This window comes from Prionailurus bengalensis, chromosome A3 (genome assembly GCF_016509475.1).
Source record: "Prionailurus bengalensis isolate Pbe53 chromosome A3, Fcat_Pben_1.1_paternal_pri, whole genome shotgun sequence".
In the NCBI taxonomy this organism is placed as follows: domain Eukaryota; kingdom Metazoa; phylum Chordata; class Mammalia; order Carnivora; family Felidae; genus Prionailurus; species Prionailurus bengalensis.
In genome coordinates, this window is record NC_057354.1 from 79,180,269 (window position 1) to 79,203,314 (window position 23,046).

The 23,046-nt window shown below is 35.6% G+C and overlaps 1 protein-coding gene across 1 annotated transcript; it reads left to right on the forward strand.

The window, feature by feature from the left end:
* Positions 1–145: 145 nt before the first annotated feature.
* On the forward strand, positions 146–20,372 carry PEX13 (peroxisomal biogenesis factor 13). Its single transcript, XM_043603453.1, has 4 exons — positions 146–313; positions 13,351–14,045; positions 14,810–14,935; positions 17,494–20,372. The coding sequence occupies exons 1-4, from the start codon at positions 222–224 to the stop codon at positions 17,790–17,792; spliced, it is 1,212 nt and encodes a 403-aa protein (XP_043459388.1). The 5' UTR covers positions 146–221; the 3' UTR covers positions 17,793–20,372.
* The last annotated feature ends 2,674 nt before the right edge of the window (positions 20,373–23,046 follow it).

Here is a 23,046-nt window from a genome sequence, read left to right on the forward strand (position 1 = left end):
TAAGCAAATAAAGAGAGTGTTCCCCACCCCCGTGGATTAGCCGCATCTTCCTATCCTCAAGTCCCAGCCAGCAAAGCACCACAAGCGACGTCCTCCTGACTGCAGGGGTGGGCGGGGTGGAGGGCTCGGTATTCTGCCCGTTGCGCCTGGCGCGCGAGGTACTAGTGTACCCGGGCCTGGAGCGTCCCAGCGCGGACCAGGAGTGAGCGGAGGCGGAGGAGATGGCTTCCCAGCCGCCGCCTCCCCCGAAACCCTGGGAGACCCGCCGAATTCCGGGGGCCGGGCCAGGACCAGGACCCGGCCCCACTTTCCAGTAAGTGTGGGATTCTTCAGACCGCGGGTTTGACGGGCTGGAGCGGGAACTTGGCAGGAGACGGTTGAGGCCGTTGTTGGGCTGAGGTGTCCCCTCCCCCCCTCAACCAAACCCCAACGGTGAGGGTATCAAGGTGGGGACAGGGCGCCAGTGTGGGGAATTTCGATGTCAAACAGCTGTTTCTGACTTGACGGCTCTTGGTAGGGACACTGTCCAGGGAGCCTCTGGGCGCCTCACTGGGTCCCGGTGCTTGGAAGAAAGGGGGCGGCTTCCAGCCCCTTGCTGTTAGCGGGACGCCGTGACAAAACTGCTAGACCCCCTTTAAAGCGTTAGACTTTTCGGTCTTCCGCAGATGAGAGTGGCTGGCACTTGCCCAGCCCCGGCTCGACTGGGAACAAAGTCTCTCCAAAGCTTTTAACAACCTCTCAATAAGTTGGTGAAAGCCCAAAAGGTCGCTTTTACGCAACTGGAACCCAAGCCTATACAACTTTGAGTTGTTTTCTAGCATAACCCAGCAACGTTTTGGATAAAGGTTTGGAGAAGCAACTTCTAAGCGGAGTTCTAAATCCAAGGCCTATGGATGGCCTTTGTGTGCAAAATAGTGTGTCATTTTTCTAAGCCCTGTGTGTTTTGTATTTGTTTTTAATCAGTGTTAAATGGATAAAAAGTTAAAATAGAACGAGAGAAGAGTTTCACAGCCTTGTCTGTTTCGTGTTGGGTGGATCTGGACATCCAAATTTAAGTGGTGACATTCGGATGTCATCACCTATCATACAGTAGGTTTACCTAACAACTAAAAATCCCCAGTATACTGGAATGTATTTCTACTGTGTTCTAAAATCTTGTAATCCTTATTTAAACGTCACGATGCTTGAACATATTAGCAAATTAATTTAATAATGACAGTAATAACAAGTAATGAGCCGTAATTATACTGTTAAGATGAGGCCACACTTTCTGCTACCTTTTTTATGAGCGATTTGACTTTTAAAAAAAAGTTTGGACAGCTATTTGGAAGACAGAGTTTATACCTGACATCCTGTTAAAGTTCTGTTTATGTAAAATTAACCATTTTCCCACTTTTTCTCATTGTGAATTTTAAACACGTAGAGACCAGTAGAGAGTAAGATAATGAATACTTGTGTATTCACTCCTAGCTTTAAGAAATGTTAACATTTTTCCAGATTTGCCTCATTTTTTCATATTTTTTAAAAAATAAAAATTACAGAAATGGTTAAGCCTCTCTTTCTTCTTTCCTCCTGTAACTACTGTCCCTATTTGGTGTTTAATGTACCCAATTGTGTTTTCATACTTTATTTGATACTTTAGTACCTAGGTTTATATGTTATATATATGTGTGTGTACAGTATTCACTATGTTTTTAAACATCAAATCATATGTGTATCATTTTGCAAAATGTTTTCCCCTTAAATATTCTTGATTTTGAGATTTATCTTGTTCATACGTAGAGCTGTAGTCCATTTTAATTGCCATAGGATATTCTATTATATAAAAACAAACTATTCTGTTGTATTAAAGTATTATATATTAAAAACTACTTCAGTGACCATTCGTGTGCCTTTCTCCTTGTCCACATTTCCAAGAGGCTTTCTAATAATGTTATTGGGAATAGAATTGCTTGGTAGAGGGTATGCTTATCTTTAAGTACTAACTGTTGCCAAGTTGCTTCCCAAAGTGGTTTTATACCAGATTTTACATTTTCACTAGCAGGGTATTCTGTTTCTCTACATTCTTTCAAACACTTGATGATGTTATTTTTTAGTTCTGTATTTGCTAATCTAATGGATGTGAAATGATATTTTCATCTTTAATTTGCACTTCTCTGATTAGTAATCAGATTGTCTTTTTGAAAGTTAATTAGACATTTGAGATTTTTCTGTTGATATCTTTGGCTCACTTTTTAATTGGCTATATGTTTGCTTCTTAACTTGGTAAGAGTCCTTTATTCTAATTCTATACTAATTCTATTATGTTTGTTTCTAATATCTTTCAGGCTGTGGCTTGTCTTTTTGCTTTATATTTGTGTTCATTTTTGTTGTACAGATACTTTTTAATTTCAATGTAGCCAAAATTTTCATATTTTATTGTTTGTGTTTTTTGTGTCTTGGCTAAGAAACCCTTCCTGTCTTAGATCAAGAAAATTTTTCTCTATTTTCTTTTTTTTTTAAGCTTATTCATTTTGAGAGGGAGAGAAACACATCCAGAGAATCCCACACAGGCTCCACACTGTCAACACAGAGCACTGGGGGAGGATGTCTGGAGGTGGGGGCGTGGATCTCACAGACAACAAGATGATGATGTGAGCCAAAATCAAGAGACTGACCCTTAACTGATTGAGCCACCCAGGCACCCCTCTCTCTCTATTTTTTTTACATGTTCTGCATTTCACATTCATATTTTTAATCCACCTAGAACTGACTTTGTTGTACAAAATCAATGTGAAATAGGTAATCTAGTTTTTTTTTTCCATGTGGATAACTGTCCCAGTACCATTAATTTATATATTCTGTGCTAGTTTATAATGTCATCACATTCAGTTTTCCTAAATGTGTGGTTCTGTTTGGGATTCTATTGGTCTTTCTAACCGCCACAGTTTTTAATAAGTTTTGATATCCGGTATGTCAGTTACCTCTCCACATTGCTGTTCTTCATAATTGCCTTTGTTACATTTAGCCATTATAAAAAGACTTACTGTGATTTTTACTGAAGCTTTATATTTTATGAAAATACGGACTTTTTGCCTCCAATTGTGTTTTGTGATTGTCTCCATGAAGTACTTTTCCATCTTTTATATCCAGCATAATTCAGACTTAATTTGTTCTGGTGGTTTGGTTGAAATTCTCTTTGTTCCATGTTGCAGTCCTGTCATTTACAAATAACCCAGCATAGATAACCAACAATCTTGTATTGCTCTTGACTTTCATTGGAATGCTTCTCAAGTCTCACTATTAAGTTTGATATTTGATTTTTGGTTTTGATAGTTCTCCTTTTGAACTTCCATCTCCTTGCTCAGATTTTTATTATGAAGGAGTATTAAATATTATGGATGACTTCTATGAATTTGTTGAGATAATCGTTATATATTTTTTAAAATTTGAAATGTGATTTATTTACATCAATTAACTTTCTAATTTAATCAATCCTTAAATTTCTGGATGAACTGCTTAATTGTGATTGTTTGTAAAATACAATGCTGAATTCTGTTCTAATATTTTAAGATATTTGCATGTATATTTCTAGGTGAAATTAGCCTATAATTTTCTTTCTTTGCACTATCCTTTTTTAGCTTTATTTCCAGGTTGCATAGGTACAGAAATTTTTCTTTTGAGTCTTATTTTTATTCCTTTATAGGTAGATTATTTTTTCCTTAGTAGTCTTTAAGATTTTACCTGATACCTTGGTCCTCTGCAACTTTATTATGCTCTGTTCAGGTATGAATATACAGACATGTATATTTTTTCCTCCTGCTCAGTAGCTACAGTGTTCATACTCATAATCCTTCACTGTAAGGATTCAATCTTTCTTTTATTTTTTCTTTTCTTTCTTTTTATTTTATTTTTTCTCAATATATGAAGTTTATTGTCAAATTGGTTTCCATACAACACCCAGTGCTCATCCCAAAAGGTGCCCTCCTCAATACCCATCACTCACCCTCCCTCCCCCCATCAACCCTCAGTTCTCAGTTTTTAAGAGTCTCTTACGTTTTGGCTCTCTCCCTCTCTAACCTCTTTTTTTTTTTTCTTCCCCTCCCCCATGGACTTCTGTTAAGTTTCTCAGGATCCACATAAGAGTGAAAACATACGGTATCTGTCTTTCTCTGTATGACTTATTTCACTTAGCATAACACTCTCCACTTCCATCCACGTTGCTACAAAAGGCCATATTTCATTCTTTCTCATTGCCATGTAGTATTCCATTGTGTATATAAGCCACAATTTCTTTATCCATTCATCAGTTGATGGACATTTAGGCTCTTTCCATAATTTGGCTATTGTTGAAAGTGCTGCTGTAAACATTGGGGTACAAGTGCCCCTATGCATCAGTACTCCTGTATCCCTTGGGTAAATTCCTAGCAGTGATACTGCTGGGTCATAGAGTAGGTCTATTTTTAATTTTTTGAGGAATCTCCACACTGTTTTCCAGAGCAGCTGCACCAGTTTGCATTCCCACCAACAGTGCAAGAGGGTTCCCGTTTCTCCACATCCTCGCCAGCATCATAGTCTCCTGATTTGTTCATTTTGGCCACTCTGACTGGCGTGAGGTGATATCTGAGTGTGGTTTTGATTTGTATTTCCCTGATGAGGACCGACATTGAGCATCTTTTCATGTGCCTGTTGGCCATCTGGATGTCTTCTTTAGAGAAGTGTCTATTCATGTTTTCTGCCCATTTCTTCACTGGGTTATTTGTTTTTCGGGTGTGGAGTTTGGTGAGCTCTTTATAGATTTTGGATACTAGCCCTTTGTCCGATATGTCATTTGCAAATACCTTTTCCCATTCTGTAGGTTGCCTTTTAGTTTTGTTGGTTGTTTCCTTTGCTGTGCAGAAGCTTTTTATCTTCGTGAGGTCCCAGTAGTTCATTTTTGCTTTTAATTCCCTTGCCTTTGGGGATGTGTCAAGTAAGAAATTGCTGCAGCTGAGGTCAGAGAGGTTTTTTCCTGCTTTCTCCTCTAGGGTTTTGATGGTTTCCTGTCTCACATTCAGGTCCTTTATCCATTTTGAGTTTGTTTTTGTGAACGGTGTGAGAAAATGGTCTAGTTTCATCCATCTGCATGTTGCTGTCCAGTTCTCCCAGCACCATTTGTTAAAGAGACTGTCTTTTTTCCATTGGATATTCTTTCCTGCTTTGTCAAAGATGAGTTGGCCATACGTTTGTGGGTCTAGTTCTGGGGTTTCTATTCTATTCCATTGGTCTATGGGTCTGTTTTTGTGCCATCAATCTTTCTTTTAATTCAGGAAAATTTTCACTAATTATATCTCTATTGTTGAAGAAATATTTTTTCCCATCTCTTCTTCTGGGGGACTCCTATTAAACGTTGTATCAGGAATAGTTTTCACTACAAGTGATAATATGTGACTTACTGAGTTTTGGACTATAAAGACATTTCTTGTTTAGTTAACAAAAAGTCTAGAGATCTCCTAACTCAACATTGTCATTAGGAACCTATGTTTTTCCTGGCTCCCTTTTTAAATTTTTTTCTGTAAGCTTTCTGAGAGTTTGGGCCATTTCTGTATTAGTCTTTCTTCTTTGAAAGGAATCTCTTTTTTTCCTCCAGTGCTTTAAAGATTTTCCTCTTTGTTTTTGGTTTTTAGCGATTATACTTTGTTGGGCCTCAATGTAAACGGTTTCGTTTGTGTTATTTTGGGTGGGATTCATAGAGATACTTGAATCTGATTTGATGTCTTTCATTAATTTCAGAAAAGTTTCAGCCATTATCTCTTCAAATATTCCTTCGGCCCATCATCTTTTCACCCCTTTGACTCCAACAGCATATATGCTCTGTATTTCACTGTACAGCCGGTACCTTATACTCCTTTCTGTATATATTCTTTTGTTACTCATACTTCATTCTGGGTATTTTCTTCGGAATTCTCTTGTAGTTCACTGATGTTTTTCTTTCAAAATGTCCAATCTGGTACTGAACCAGTCATTAAGTTCATAGTTTCAGTTATTTTAAATTCTTCAGTACCTTGTTCTTTCATGTTTTAAACAGGTAATGTTGTATGTTTTTAGCTTTTCTACTTTTTTTTTTTAGTGGCAGGATTAGTCTGATTACCTAGAATGCCATTGCTTGAAGTGGAATTCCCCAAGTTCTTTCTATATTTTCACTGTTCCTTAGTCTACAACTAATTTTCTTTTTGCCTCATAGTTGCAAGATAATCCCTGTGGCTGTGAGCATCATGTCTAAGCTTTGTAATGGAGTTTTCTTCATATTTACATGTTTTTATTTCATTTCAATTTTTATTTCACAGATGTCATTGCTTCATTGATTTCTATTTTAAACATATTTGCAGGGCACCTGGGTGGCTCAGTCGGTTAAACGTCCAACTTCGGCTCACATCATGATCTCGTGATCTGTGAGTTCGAGCCCCGCGTCGGGCTCTGTGCTGACAGCTCAGAGCCTGGAGCCTGTTTCGGATTCTGTGTCTCCCTCTCTCTCTGACCTTCCCCCATTCATGCTCTGTCTCTCTCTGTCTCAAAAATAAATAAATGTTTAAAAAAATTTTTTTAAACATATTTGCAATCCTTGTTGAGCTGTTACATGAAACTTATTTTTCCTTGAATTTTCATTCTAATTGTTGATTTTTGTTAGTTTGGTTTCTTAATGTTTTTATTTCTTCTTGTGTACGGCATTTTTGATATGTTTGTTTTCAATAGGCATTTTTGAGTTCTGTTTCCTCTCCTTTCCCTTCCATTTATCTCTCTGTGTCTAGTAGGTTTTCTATTGACTCTCCCTGCTCCTTCAGCATGCACCCTCCCATGTAAGGATCAGGTGTAAAAATGGTGGCTTAGATTAAGGATATCAAAGATGAAGTCACTGAGTCAGTAGTTGTTTCATTTCCTGGTCTTGAGGCCTAGTCAGAGTCCTACCCTTCTTAGTTCTGTAACTTTCTAAAAATCTTAAACTACTGTCAGCAAGTTTCATAATCTCTTTTTAGAAGCCAAAGTGATGCATCCCAGGCCACAGCTTCAAGCAGTGAATTATTTCCATTAGAAAGGAGCACCGTTAGTTCTTGTTACTTCCTAGAAGTCTAAGTCCTGGTTGTCACTACCTGATTTCAAACCCAGAATTGAGTAGGCCTGTAGCATCACCCTTCCAATCATTTTACATTTCTGCTTGGTTTCTGTTATGTAAATCTAGATATGCTATTTGTTCTTTTTGTTTTATCTATTATTGCTCCTACTTTAGAGCAGAGCTGCTTTATGAAAACCAGGAAATAACTACACTGTTAGTCACCTGACCCTTTTTAAAGTTTGGTTCTACTTTTTGTGATGTGATACAATATGAAGTAAACATAACCCATGAATTATTCTTGCCAAAAATGTTAACATGATTCTAATTAAACCTTTAGATGCAATGTTTAATTTAACAGGAAATGTAGAGGATAGAGATATATTTAAACAACATTTTGGGAAAACACAGATTTAGAATGTAAGACATTCTAAAAGAAAACTGGCTGGACTCTTCAAAAAGTCCAGGGCATTCCAAAAAATGGAATGATTCTAATTTAGAAGAAATGAGGAGACAAACAACCAAATGCAGTGTGTGAACCTTAATTGAATTTTTGTTAAAAAAAACCCACAACAACCTAAAAGACATTTGACTCTTAAAACTCAATGATAAAAAGGCAAGTACCGTAATTTTTCAAATGGGCAAAATATCTAAATACACATTTCTCCAGAGATTATTTAAAACTGGCAAATAAGGGGCACCTGGGTGGCTCAGTCGGCTGAGCGACCGACTTCAGTTCAGGGCATGATCTCACGGTTTGTGAGTTCGAGCCCTGCGTCAGGCTCTGTGCTGACAGCCTGGAGCCTGCTTCGGATTCTGTGTCTCCCTCTCTCTCTGCCCCTCCCCCACTCATGCTCTATCTCTGTCTCAGAAATAAACATTAAAAAAATAATAAAACTGGCAAATAAGCACATGAAAAGATACTCAACATCATTAACTGTCAGGGACATGCAAAACAAAATCACAATGAGATACCACTTCATACCCACTAGGTTGGCTATAATGAAAAAGATAAATAATAACAAGTATTGGCAAAGATGTGGAGAAATTGGAACCCTCATGCACTACTGATAGGAATATAAAATGGTACAGTTGCTTTGGAAGACAATCTGGCAGTGCCATAGAAGGTTAAGCATAGTTACTCTATGATCCACCAATTCCATGCCTAGGTATATATACCCAAGAGATATGAAAGCGTATGTCCACACAAAAATTTGTACATAAATGTTTATGATAACATTAGTCACAAAAGCCAAAAAGTGGAAACAACACTATATCTATCAACTGATGCATAAATAAATATAACTCAGCAGGAAACAGGAATAAAGTGATAAATACTACAATATGGATGAAACTTCAAAACATTACATTAGGTAAAAGTAGCCAGTCACAAAATACTATATGTTGTATGATTCATTTACAGTAGATTCTCATTATTTGCAGATGCCAAATTTGCTAATTCTCCTCACTAAAATTTATTGTAACCCCCAAATCAATGCTCATGACGCTTTCATGATCATTCACAGACATGGATAGGGTGGCAAAAGATTTGAGTCATCTCAGATGAGATGAGCTGAGATTGAACAAAGCAACACTCCTGCTTCTTGTTTTAGCTTTAAGCTTTAAGCAGGTGTCCTTTTAACAACCAAATGGATGCCACATTTTTCATATTTTTGTTGGTGATTTTGCTATTTTAAAACGGCCTCTAAGTATAATGCTGAAGTGCATTGTTTCCCCCGGGAACAATGATTCTATTTGTTAATTAGATGTTCATAGCAAATTTATAGACTATGACTATCGCAAATAACAAGAATTAACTATATGTGAAATCACCAGAATAGACAAACCTATAGAGACAGAATTTAGATTAGTCATTGCCTAGGATAGGGAATAGAGCAAGAAATAGGTAGTGACTGCTAATGAATGTGGGATTTCTTACTGGGATGCTAAAAATGTTCTGGAATTACATAGGTTGGTAGTTGTACACCTCTGGTATCTCAATAAAACTGTTTGAAGACACTTGAGGGTAATGGATATGTGTTGAATTTTAATTGGATAATGATATGGAATTGTTAATTTTTAGAGATGTGAAAATGGCATTATGTTTTGTCTGAAATATCTTTGCTCTTAGGAAATAACATGTTGAAGTATTTAGGAGTAATGTATCAAGTCTGCAAGTTAATTTCAAATGGTTCAAGAATTTTTAAAAGACTAGACAGTGAGAGAAAGAAAGTTCATGTGGCAAAACAATAATAGTTGTTGAATCTAGATAGAAGAAATGAGGGTATTCATTGTACTTTCAACTTTTTTTTCTGTTTGAAATTTTTCAAAATAAAAAGTTGGGTTGGTAAGACTTTTGGCACGTTCAGCACAGAATATACATCTTTTGTTATAAGTTGTAGGTGTGTTGGTTTCTCATTTTGCTGGTTGTAACAGAAGGCCGGATGGAATGTGGACACTGAATGTACTTGTATATGCCAAAAGTAGCATTACAACCAGAGAAGAGTTGGAAGAAACTTTCTTTTTTTTATTAAGTATTTACATTTAATTCCTTACAATTTTTAAACTAACATATTCATCAAAACTTATAAAAGAAGGATATATAAAGAAAAAATAATCTGTATTAGTGATCTGTGTGATATATGTGTTTTAAATATTCACTAAAAAGAGACTTCAGCATAGTGGTTGTATCAGTACCTTTTATATGCTAAGCACTGTAGTAGTTGATGGAGAAACAAGGATAACTCCTGCACCTATGAGGAGCTCACCTTGTAGAAGAGGCAGACATGTATACAAATGTAAGATACTGTACGATGATGGACAAAGAATTGTGGGAAGGACTTCTGATGACAGTAGAATAATTTAAGGGAAAAAAAACAACACTATTAAGGACAAATAGAAAAGCTAGGCAGAATATAAAAACATCTGCTTGAATGCATTATAGAATAAATAAGGTAAAGATTTATGGAGCCCAGATCCAAAAGATGGAAAAAGAGAAAGATGGAAATCCACAAAGGTGAGAGTAGATTCTCATAGAAGCTGCTGCTGATTCCAAAAGAAGCAGTTTAGATGATGGGAAGCTAGTTGAAGAGCACCTTCGACAGATTCTTGGAGTATGGTTAGAGTCTAGTAGTCCTCCAAGACAGGGTGCTGATAAATTACCCATACCTTGTGTTATGACCCTAAAAAGATACATCTATCTAGATATGAGAGTATAAAAGAAGCAGACACTCCCTTACAGGAGCATAAACCCAGCTTCAGATCATCTCAATCCCTGAAATTAGATTAGGGACAATCATGGATTGATAATAGCTTTAGCAGGCTAGTTTGCCTGAAGCAAACTAGAGGATAGTTCAGAAAATAGTATCCAGAATGAAATACACCTAGAGGAAGAGAGCATCATCCAGAGTCTCAAATTCTTGCCACAATTCTTCATGTATGTCTCATGCATAAGCAAAATCAAATAGCAGGACCCAGAAGGATATTAGATAATATAAATTGAAACTAAGTGAAACAACAGATGAGAAAACAGATTTCAAAGGGACTCTAGAAATTGGAGTTACTGAACAGACTTTAACATAAATTTAAAATGTTTAATATGTTGAAGGCAATAGAAGAAAACAAGGAATTTTGGCAGATAATTGGAAACTATCAAAAGGAAAAGGAATATGTAGAACAAAAATGCAGTAACCAAACTTAGTAACTCATTGGGTTTAGCAACAGTTTAGACACTGCTACAGAGATAATTAGTGACTTAGAGCAACGTTCTAAGTGTGTTCTGTAGCTACCAAGACTGGCTGCTGTTTTCAAACTATAAATTAGCAGCCCACAAAAAGATAATGAAACTTTGTCCAGAATGTAAAGCAACATTAATACTAAGCACACTATTTAGTTCAGTTGGCATTAAGAATTCATTGATAAAGAGGCACCTGGGTGGCTCAGTTGGTTAAGCATCTGCTTTTGGCTCAGATCATGATCTCACAGTTTGTGAGTTTGAGCCCCACATCAGGCTCTCTGCTGTCAGTACAGAGCCTGCTTCAGGTCCTCTGTCCCCCTCTCTATCTGCCCCTGCCCCACTCACACACACTCTCTCTCTTAAAAATAAATAAGCTTAAAATTTTTTTTAAAAAAGAGTTCATTAATTCACATTATGGTACAAGATACTTATTTTGTGATGTATTGGCCCTTTTGAATAGCAGGACCTAAAGGATAATTAGGAAGAACATATCCAACATATTTTTGCACAAAGAGACAAAAGGGCAGAAAATGCAGAAAGGATGGGAAGAGATTTAGAGGATTAAGCAAGGTATAATTTAAAAACAGAGAAAATGAGGGGTGCCTGGTTGGCTCAGTCAGTTAAGCGTCTGACAGCTCAGGTCATGATCTGATGGTTTGTGGGTTCGAGCCCCATGTCAGGCTCTGCTGATAGCGCTGAGCCTGGAGCCTGCTTCAGATTCTGTGTCTCCCAGTCTCTCTCTCTCTTTCAAAAGTAAACATTAAAAAAAAATGTTTTTAAATAGAGAAAAGGAGTAGTCTTATAATTATACAGCAATGCTTCTCAAAATATTTGTGCTGATACCTAATACCTTTATAAAATACAGTAAAAATATAACAATGTCAGATTGCTTAAACAGTCTCATTTGTTGTACTTTTCTCATTATAGGTCAGTGCATATGACTCATAAATTAGCACTGATCGACAAACCATATTTTAAGTAGCATGATACTAAAGAAATTGAATTTGTAATTAAAATCATAATCATCTTGATGTTGAGAAATCATTTGATAAATTCAATGTTCATGGTAAAAACTCTTAGCAAATAGAAATAGAAAACAAATTACTAAATTTACAATAACTCTACAGTAAACATAATAATGGTTACATGTTGAGAAATTTCCCTTTGAGATCAGAAATGAGACAAGAATGCCTATTAATCACTTCTATTCAAGATTGGACATATGTCTTAGGTGCAATACCTTCTTTAATAAAACTGTAAGAATTGGAAATACACCTATCATTCACATACAGTATGACTGCAAATCCTTAATTGAAAATCCAGAAGAATCAAAAACAAGTTTGTTGGATATAAGCACCATATTTAAAAAAAAATCCATTATTTCTACATAACAGTATCAAAGTGAAATTTTAGAAGACACCGTTTATAGTAGCATCAGAAAATATCAAATATACAGGAATAAATCTAAAGAAAACCTGCCACAAGGAAACTATAAAACAGTATGGAAACTTAAAGTTATTTTTAAAAACCATTATTCAGAAAAATCTTTAAAAGATCTGATGGGGCCGCCTGATTGGTTCAGTTGGTTTAGTGTCTGACTCTTGATTTCTTGATTTCAGCTGAGGTTGTGAGATCCAGCCCTACATCTGGGCCTCCATAGAGCCTGCTTGAGAATTTCTTTCTCCCCTCTCCCTCTCCTGCACACTTGTGCTCTCTCTGTGTCTCTCTCAAAACAAAACAAAAACCTAATAAATGTGGGTTGAAACTCTAAATATTATAAAGATATGGTTTATCTCAAATTAACCTACAGATTCATTGTAATCCCAAACAATCTCAATAGGGTTTTTTTGTAAGTATTTTTTTTAATGTTTATTTATTTTGAGAGAGAGAGAGAAAGAGAGTGCACGCACTTGGGGCAGAGAAAGAGGGAGAATCCCAAGCAGGCTCTGCGCTGTCATTGTGGCTTGAACTCACAGACTATGAGATCATGAACTGAGCCGAAACTAAGAATCAGCCATTTAACTGAGCCACCCAGGCACCCCTCAATAGGGTTTTTTTGAGGGAGAGGGTGTGGAACTTAAAGCTCTGATTCTAAAATGTATATGGAAATTCAAAGGGTCAAAAAAGCTAAAACACTCTTGAAGATGAAGAACATTGGAGGAGGACGTGTTTTATTGAATACTGCTAAGACCTATTATAAAACTATAGTGATTAAGATAGTGCCATTTAGGGGCAAGGATGGACAAATACCTAGTTGTAACTAACCCTGAGAAAATAGGTTGAAGATACTGCTAATAATGCTAGCAAGTAAACAAGAAAATAGCAGAGTTTAGTCAGCTCTTTTATCTTGTTCATTTTAACACTGAGATTCTAAGCATGTAGGTATTAGAGACTAATCCTTATTCTTACCACCTCTTCAGTAGATCTGTCATTAACACTGGGTATGTAAGAGGTGTTTAATAGTTACTTTGAATTGAATTTATTATGTGCTTAAGATACTATTTCGAATCTTTTTTTTTTTTTTTTTTTTTTTTTTTTTTTTTTTTAGATCTGCTGATTTGGGTCCTAGTTTATTGACAAGACCTGGACAACCAACACTTACCAGAGTGCCCCCACCTATTCTTCCAAGGCCATCACAGCAGACAGGAAGCAGCAATGTGAATACTTTCAGACCTGCTTACAGTTCATTTTCTTCAGGATATGGTGCCTATGGAAATTCGTTTTATGGAAGCTATAGCCCTTATAGTTATGGATATAATGGGTTGGGCTATAACCGCCTCCGTGTAGATGATCTGCCACCCAGTAGATTTGTTCAGCAAGCTGAAGAAAGCAGCAGAGGTGCATTTCAGTCCATTGAAAGTATTGTGCATGCATTTGCCTCTGTCAGTATGATGATGGATGCTACCTTTTCAGCTGTCTATAACAGTTTCAGGGCTGTATTGGATGTAGCAAATCACTTTTCCCGATTAAAAATACATTTCACAAAGGTTTTTTCAGCTTTTGCATTAGTTAGGACTATAAGGTATCTTTACAGACGGTTACAGTGGATGATAGGTTTAAGAAGAGGCTCTGAGAATGAGGACCTGTGGGCAGAAAGTGAAGGAACTGTGGCTTGCCTTGGTGCCGAGGACAAAGCAGCTAATTCAGCCAAATCTTGGCCAATATTCTTGTTCTTTGCTGTTATCCTTGGTGGTCCTTACCTCATCTGGAAACTTCTGTCTACCCATAATGATGAAGTCACAGGTAAGAGTAATAGAATAGGTTCAAAAACCACATAACAATCTCGAATTTTAAGAATAGATTTGTTAAATTAACGTTCTTTGTGTTCATTTGTGTTTAATTTTTTTTTAATTTTTTTTTCAACGTTTATTTATTTTTGGGACAGAGAGAGACAGAGCATGAACGGGGGAGGGGCAGAGAGAGAGGGAGACACAGAATCGGAAACAGGCTCCAGGCTCCGAGCCATCAGCCCAGAGCCTGACGCGGGGCTCGAACTCACGGACCGCGAGATCGTGACCTGGCTGAAGTCGGACGCTTAACCGACTGCGCCGCCCAGGCGCCCCTGTATTTAATATTTTGATCCAATTATATTTTCAGTTAAGAACTTGAAAACTGGAAAATGAATATATAGCAAAAACAGGCTTACTGATTGGTTTATTGTTTGTTTAATGTAAGAGTACACATTGCCTGACTACTGTTTACAGGGTACTGAACTTGATGCTGTAGAGGCTACAGGTATGCATAGGACATAATTCCCTTATCTTTCTAAAACTTACTGGCAGGGATGGATAAGACAATATACAGGTAATTGTAATTTTGACCTTGAAAAAAAGGAGAAGGTTCATAATATATATCCTAGTGAGCATATTTTTGGATTTTGCGTAGTGTTAATTATAGAATTTACTTTGGTGGAGGGTGGTGCTTTTCTCTTGGCAAATAGATTTATACAGTTTACACCATAGCCAGTGAACACTAACCCTAACTTTAATTCTTAATTTGGTTTGTAGACAACACCAACTGGGCAAGTGGTGAGGATGACCATGTAGTTGCTAGAGCAGAATATGATTTTGCTGCTGTGTCCGAAGAAGAAATTTCTTTCCGTGCTGGTGATATGCTAAACTTAGCTCTCAAAGGTAACAAAACATGAATAAATTGAAATTACCCATGAATTTTTTGAATTTGTAAATGTACTATTAAAAACTGCAACAAAAGATCTTGGTCCTTGTTCGTTAACTCAGAAGTAGTTGCTAGTATTTCTCTTTTGTGTCAGTTTAGACCTTCCAGATCCAGGGATGTGGAAGAAAAATGCTCAACAGGGTTGTTCCAATAGTATTTCACTGAGATAAGGAAAGATTTTGTTTATGTATATAATCACTTATAAACTCAAAACTTGAATTCCAAACTCTGTTAATCCCCACACAAAAACATGAGATTAACACTACATGTAACAAATCTAACAACCCGAAGAAATTCTCCTGTGACATAAGTATCCCTGTCAGTCTTTAATTGCTCAGACTGGTATTGCTTTCTTTTTTATTTGACTAGTTTACTTCAGAAACTCCCAACATGAATATTTTAGGAATTACTGTCATGAAGTATTAAAGAACTTCAGCAAGGAATTTATACACATCACAGGTTTATTTTTGAACCAGGTCACTAATAGTTTTTAATGGTTCCAGGTAAAATGGCCTTTTCCCTTAGCTTTCCTCAGTAAGGATGATCAGAATTTTTATGGATTTGCAAAAAAAAAAAAAGATTTTTGTGTGTTTGTGGGGATTCAGGTTTACTAGGAAGAGTAACATTTTGTTGGTAAAAATACTAGTGACAATAGTAACAGCTATCCTTTATAGGACAAGGCACTATATATCTTTCATTTAACTCTTATAATAATGCTGTGATGTAGGTACTATTATTATCCTGACCTTTTTTTACTTATGAGAAAACAGAGACTCAGAATAATTAAATGGGATCACAAAGCTAAGGTGTGATGGAGCTGGACTATGAACCTAGGTTTGTCTGACTTCAGAACCTGTACGTGTAACCACTTTGGCTGTTTTCCATGTGATCTATTAATGGAAACTTGAGCCTTTAATTGGTTCTAGTCATTACATAGGGAAAAAATATCTTCCATGTTCACATAATTTATTGTATAAATAATTGAAAATTTTGGATCAAATTTGCTAAATCTCTGCCTCATCCCTCATACACAAAACCTAGGCTTCTAAGTATTAGATTCATATTTTTCTTCTAGTGAAAATAGCACTTTCCTATTTTGGATTACAAAAGAGTGATTTCTTTTTAAGATTTATTGTTAGACCCATACAAATAATTAGTTTTAATCTAAATAAAGTATAAAGAAGATCAAGTGTGGTTTCTTTCAATTATAGTATTTCAGGAAAATTTTATATCTCATATTATTCTTCCACTAATGACACTTCTTAACACTTTAGCTTTGCTTCTTTGTTTTCTTCCTTTGCCCAAAATACATTTGAGCATTTAGAACAAAATCAGTCACAGACATGGTTGATTTTAAGTGTTTTATTTATTCTCTATTGTAGAGTATTAAACATAAAAATGTTATATTGTGCCTAACTTATAGTGTTGACCTAAAACCCTAACAGTTAAACAGCTTTTTTTTTTTTTTTTTTTTAATTTTTTGTCAACGTTTTTATTTATTTTTGGGACAGAGAGAGACAGAGCATGAACGGGGGAGGGGCAGAGAGAGAGGGAGACACAGAATCGGAAACAGGCTCCAGGCTCTGAGCCATCAGCCCAGAGCCTGACGCGGGGCTCGAACTCCCGGACCGCGAGATCGTGACCTGGCTGAAGTCGGATGCTTAACCGACTGCGCCACCCAGGCGCCCCTAAACAGCTTTTTAAAGATATGAGTAATCTTTAAAATACCAAAAAACAAAATTGAATATATTAAATAAATCTTTCCTACTTTAAGCTTAGAGTACTGCCTTACCTTTTTGTCATGTGCCTAGAGATAACTGAGGTCTTTATTTTTGCCTATCTTGGATTAAAGTTAGCATTCAGTATCTTCAGAATTATTCATCACAATCACATGGAATGAATTTTGTATTTTGGCCAAAAGTTACGTAAAGAAATTTGGCTTGTATAAAGGTATGTATTTTCTATACTTCCCTGTAACTTCTATTGAGAAGGACTGAGAAATTCATTTCTTAAATTTCAGTTTAAAATATGAAAGACATGGGAGAGAGCCAAAGCATAAGAGACTCTTAAAAACTGAGAACAAACTGAAGGTTGATGGGGGGTGGGAGGGAGGGGAGGGTGGGTGATGGGTATTGAAGAGGGCATCTTTTGGGATGAGCACTGGGTGTTGTATGGAAACCAATTTGACAATAAATTTCATATATTGAAAAAAATATGAAAAACAGTGATGTTAGTTTTAGCTTTTAGGAGAATTGAATCTCCTTACTCTATGAATGGACCAACTAATAATAAACTTCATGTTCTTCAAGGCTGAAAATATAGTAAGTATAAAATAAAAAGTATAAATTGTAAGAAGGGACTCTAGAACTGTTAAGGCTACTCATTTGATTTTGAATATATGTATTTGTTTATGTATTTTATTGTGTAAGTGTAACAGATATTAATATTTTATTATTAATATCTTGATGGACTCCAAAATGTGTTATAATTACAAGGCTGTCTTTTCTTCCATCAGAACAGCAACCCAAAGTGCGTGGTTGGCTTCTGGCTAGTCTTGATGGTCAAACAACAGGACTTATACCTGCTAATTATGTCAAAATTCTTGGTAAAAGAAGAGGTAGAAAAGCAATGGAATCCAGTAAAATTTCCAAGCAGCAACAATCTTTTACCAACACAACACTAATTAAAGGAGCCACGGCTGCTGATTCTTTGGATGAACAGGAAGCTGCCTTTGAATCTGTTTTTGTTGAGACTAATAAGGTTCCAGTTGCACCTGATTCCACTGGGAAAGGTGGAGATAAACAAGATCTTTGATATCTTTCATGTTTGCCTGCAATTGAACTATACTTTTTAAAAATTACTTCTTACAAAGAAATTAATCTACAATCCAATGAACACATTTGTTAATGGCTATTCCAGGTGTTTTGCTGCTAGAAATTATTAAAGTTGTACACTAGTATGTTGGTCTAGTGACCTGGTTACATTTTACGAGTTCTTAGACCATGAGGGTATTTGTTTCACCTAGCTTTTAAGATTATGGAGACTGCTGTCATTTTCATCTTATATAAAATCCTGTGTTTATTGAAAGAATAAGTTTAATGAACTATAGAATACACTGTTTGCTACAGTAGGGGTCATTAATGCATTTTAAAGTTAGAGATTTGGAATTGATTTGGAATCCTCAGATAAAGGGTGATAACACACAAATATGAGAACAGGCAAAAGGCTAATTTTTTTTTAACAACTTTAATTAAACTGAATAATAAAAATTTTCTGATCTGTGTTATATGCAGTCTTGGGTTTGCTTTAGGCAGTAATATATTTTTATCTACTAACAATTAATACTTTTACCTTTTATTGTATTTTTAAAAATTCATCTTGAAAAGGTCTTGAAAAGGTCACTAGAAGCATGGTTCTAGAGTGATATTTAGCCCTTATAGTTTTTCCTGCTAGTAAAAAAGGCTGAAAATTCTCTTTCTTACAGATTATTTCCATTTCTTCTGATGATCATGGAATGTTTTATCCCTTTACAATATGACTAGTTTTCATCCTGGATAAATCAGAATATATGAAAGATTTACTTTATTTTTCTCCAGCCAAGACTCAAATCCTTCAAATTTACACATTACAGTATAATCATTTCCAGCGGTAATGATTTATATCTTTTCATGGATTCTCTGCTTTTCCCTCATATAATTACTTTTTAAATTCCATATTCAGGCTGTTCTGTAAACATTGAAAACGTGTCACATTGGATACACATTCTGTTAGGTTTAGTTTTTACTACTGAGACTATAAACGCAATGCCATTTAGCATATAATACGATACAACTTGTTTTATATTTAATAATGACTTTAAATGCAGTTAAACTTCACTGAATATTTAGCCATAAAATTGGAAAATCATACAAAATTGGAAAACCTAAACGTTGTGATCATAGTACAAAATAATACTTTCAGGAATACAGGTGTACAAAAATACATTTACAGATACTTGCTGAAAGCCTGGGACTATTTGATAAAGATTTTGATTTAGTATTTTCATCTTCTTACAGACTTTATGTTGTCAATAATTCTAGAACAGTTCACACTAAAACATAGAAGATCCAGATATATACGTATATACAAATATATAGCATGGAACTTTACTAAAGTCTTTTTGGGAGCCTCTCCTTTGAAATGACAATATAATAAGTAACATATAATTTAAACATATAATTTAAAATACAAATATTGACCCTGTGCAGAAAAAAATAATAAGATAGTAAAATTTATTTATCTTAAGCCTATTTTTCAAACACCGAGATACTTAGTCTTCAAGTTGAGATAAAGTTCCTTCCATATTATTTTCCATTTGTGTTCTACAATTAGAGGTTCTGGTTTTGTTAGAGTAATTTATGGAGATTTTGTCCTTGAAACAATTTTTGATAAAGCAAATTATTAAATTTGGTGTTCAAACATGTAAATTGGGGGTGCTTGGGTTGCTCAGTGTGTTAAGCGTCCAGCTTTGGCTCAGGTCATGATCTTACAGTTCATGAGTTCAAGCCCTGCATCAGTCTCTGTGCTGTCAGCGCAGAGCCTGCTTCAGATCCTCCATCCCCCTCTCTCTCTGCCCCCCACCCCTGCTCTCTCTGTCTCTCTCAAAAATAAACATTTAAAAAAAATTTTTTTAAAGAAACATCTAAATTGATTGCTAGAAGTCAAGTAGGGGTGAAATGCTGAGGCCTTAAGGATAGAATTTGTGACTATTAAAGGTGCCTAGGGAGAAGAGTATAGCACAGAATGAATGACAAAAACAATTTCACTTCTCTTAGGGTATTTGTTTTTTGGTTAAGTATGCTAAATTGCAATATACGTTATCTGGTAACTATTTGTTTCTGAAAATTCCTTTTCGATTAGAATTTTGTAAAAGGAATTTAGGAAAATAAGCAGAGAAATTTTGTAGCCTTTTTTATCATGATAGTTTTAGTGTAATTTTTTAGTTGAGATTAAATGTAATGTTCACAGATCTATTGTTTTTAGAAACTTATTTAAGGAGTACTACTTTACAGAAATTACTAACTGAAACCAAAACATTTTCAATTAAACAGAACAATAAATCACAAGTTACAGTAAGAAAACAGATTTCATTTAAAAAAATTTTCTGATTGTATTTTATCAGTTTAGAAAGGAAAAGGTAAGAGGACTATAAATTTTCATGTTTTAACATTTTATGTAGGTACTTGATTCAGTCTATCTTTATGTCATCATTATATGTTTACTTGAATATAGCTGTCTTTTATCTTCTGCTTTCTTTGATGGAAAAAAGAACAGAAATTGTTCTTCAGTTAAAATTTCATTTTGAATAGATTGTGAAGTTACTTTTACTGGACAAATAAAAGTATATTAAACTTGGTTGACATTTTTTGAAGATAAACTGTTAACTCTTTGCAGGTTGAAATTAATATAAAAAGTCTCTATTTTTCTTCATATCATTGTATATATTAACTACTGCAAACCAATTTGTTCTATTTCCTTGTGATGTAAAGAAAAATATCAGATTTACAATTATATAAAAATAAAAACCTAAAAGGTTATAAATACAAGACCACAAATCTAGGTTTTGGGAGATCTATTTGCTAGTCTGGTTACCACTATGAACTTACTGCAAGATTTAGCTCACAGTATTTTTCAGTTTCCTCACTAATAACATGGGGCATAGCTGCTACATCTGTCTCACGTGAGAGTACTCCTTAAAAAATGTAAAGCAGGGGCGCCTCGGTGGCTCAGTCAGTTAAGCATCCAATTTTGGCTCAGGTCATGATCTCCCAGTTTGTGGGTTTGAGCCCCACGTTGGGCTCTGTGCTGACTCAGAGCCTGGAGCCTGCTTTGGATTCTCTCTCTCTCTCTCTCTCTCTCTCTCTCTCTCTCTCTCTCTCTCTCTCTCTCTCTCTCTGTCTCTCTCTGCCCCTACCCCGCTCACACTCTATCTTTCGCTCTCAAAAATAAATAAACATTTTTAAAAATGTAAAGCAAAATCAAAAGTACAATGTTACAGCAAGTATATGTTTTGTAAATTTTTCTGTGTATATTGAAACTTTTTACATTGTGTAAAAATGTCACAAAGGATTTATATCCATCTAGAATTTCAGAATCACATATACTTAATTAAAAATCAAAATTTGCAGGGCGCCTGGGTGGCGCAGTCGGTTAAGCGTCCGACTTCAGCTCAGGTCACAATCTCGCGGTCCGTGAGTTCGAGCCCTGCGTCTGGCTCTGGGCTGATGGCTCAGAGCCTGGAGCCTGCTTCTGATTCTGTGTCTCCCTCTCTCTCTTCCCCTCCCCCGTTCATGCTCTGTCTCTCTCTCTCTCAAAAATAAACAAACTTAAAAAAATATATTTAAAAAAAAATTTGCTTGTACTTATAACTTTGCCTAAAATGCAATTTAAAATTATTTTGCTGAATACTAGAACTGCCTAACTTAGAAAAACATTGGAATATTTATTCAACACAAGAAGTTTTGTTTTTTCAGCATTGCCTTGACATGTTCTTTCGTATTAGTTTTTTATTGAGCTTATCTTATTTGGAAGAATGAACTGTTTCTTTTAAACTCAGCAAATGCATGAATCCTTTGGGATACTTATTATGCTTCATGAATAGTTTTTCACATTTAAAGAAATAATGTTTAACTTAAGGCTTAATGTTTCTGCTCATGTAAAATGAGTGTTTTGGTTTGTGAGGATCTCAGGTGTTCAGAATTGAGTCAGTCATTGATCATACTCTTTATTAATGACACCAATATCATTGGTCTAGAAAGGCTACACCTTTGTTCTGTTTTATTTCACCTTTATTTTCTTCCTCTCCTACCTGCTATTCCGTACTCCTTGTTCCCTACTAAATGTTTATCCTTCCGAGCCATTTTCCAAATTTTGTATATATTTCCTTAAAAAACTATGTTTTTTAAAACTATATATTTAATATGTGTTCTATATAAATGATAATGTGGTATGAATCTATTTTGCTTCTAACTTTCTTAAAATATTAAGTTTTATGACCTACTCATGTTACCTTATATGACGTGCTTCTGACTGGTGCATATCATTATACTGCATTCACATACCACAGCTGATCTTTTCCTCTAGCCACAGATACTTAAGCTCTCAGCTGTTTCCCCTTCTACAAACTTGTACATGTCTTCCTATGAAACTGCCCTGTCATCTCTATGGGATATATGTCCTAGAGTAGAATGCCTCGGGTTGGGGGTATATGCATATTTAATTTCAGTTAAGTAATGCTGCATTGTTTCAGCAATGGTTGCACCATTTTACACTTGGACCAGCAAAACATGAGGATTACATTTTATCTGCCTCTTCAGCAGCACTTGATATATTTGATTTTTTGTGAAGCTGATATGTGAAACTGTGTTTTTGTCTTAATCTGCATTGTCTGATTACTAATGAGGGTAGGCATATACTTTTTTGGTTTTCTGTTCTTTGGAAAATACTATATTGTACTTATAATTTGCCCTTTTTTTCCTATTAAGTTTTATCTTTCTTGCTGATTATATAGTACAAGAAACTGTTTATAGAGTCTAGACGTGTTATTGTCAGGTTCAGACATTGGAAATAACTTGGTCTTGTCATTTGTTAATTCTTGTGTTTGGTGTCCTTCATGGAATAGAAATCCTCAATTTTCCCAATTGTGCTTTTTAGGTCTTGTTCTTCTCAGTTTTATAGTTTCACCATTTACATTTAGGCCTTTAGCTTAATTGGAATTTATCTTTGGATGTAGCATGTGGTATGAATCCAACTTTTTCTCCAGCTAGTCATAAAAGGGAATGGGTTAACAAAATCCCTTCTCTCTATGTATGGGGAAATTATTTTGGTTTTACCTTCTCCTTAGCACAATTTCCTTGGAAATCTATTAAGATAAATATGGAATGCCAACTACTTACCCAGCAAGATTTTTGTGTTGTACCAAAAACAAAAAAACAACACAGGCTTTGAGAATTCTCAGAGAAAGGGAAGACTGTAACTGAGCTTGTTCCTCATTGCAGAGACCTACCATCAGGGATTTTTACAAGATAGT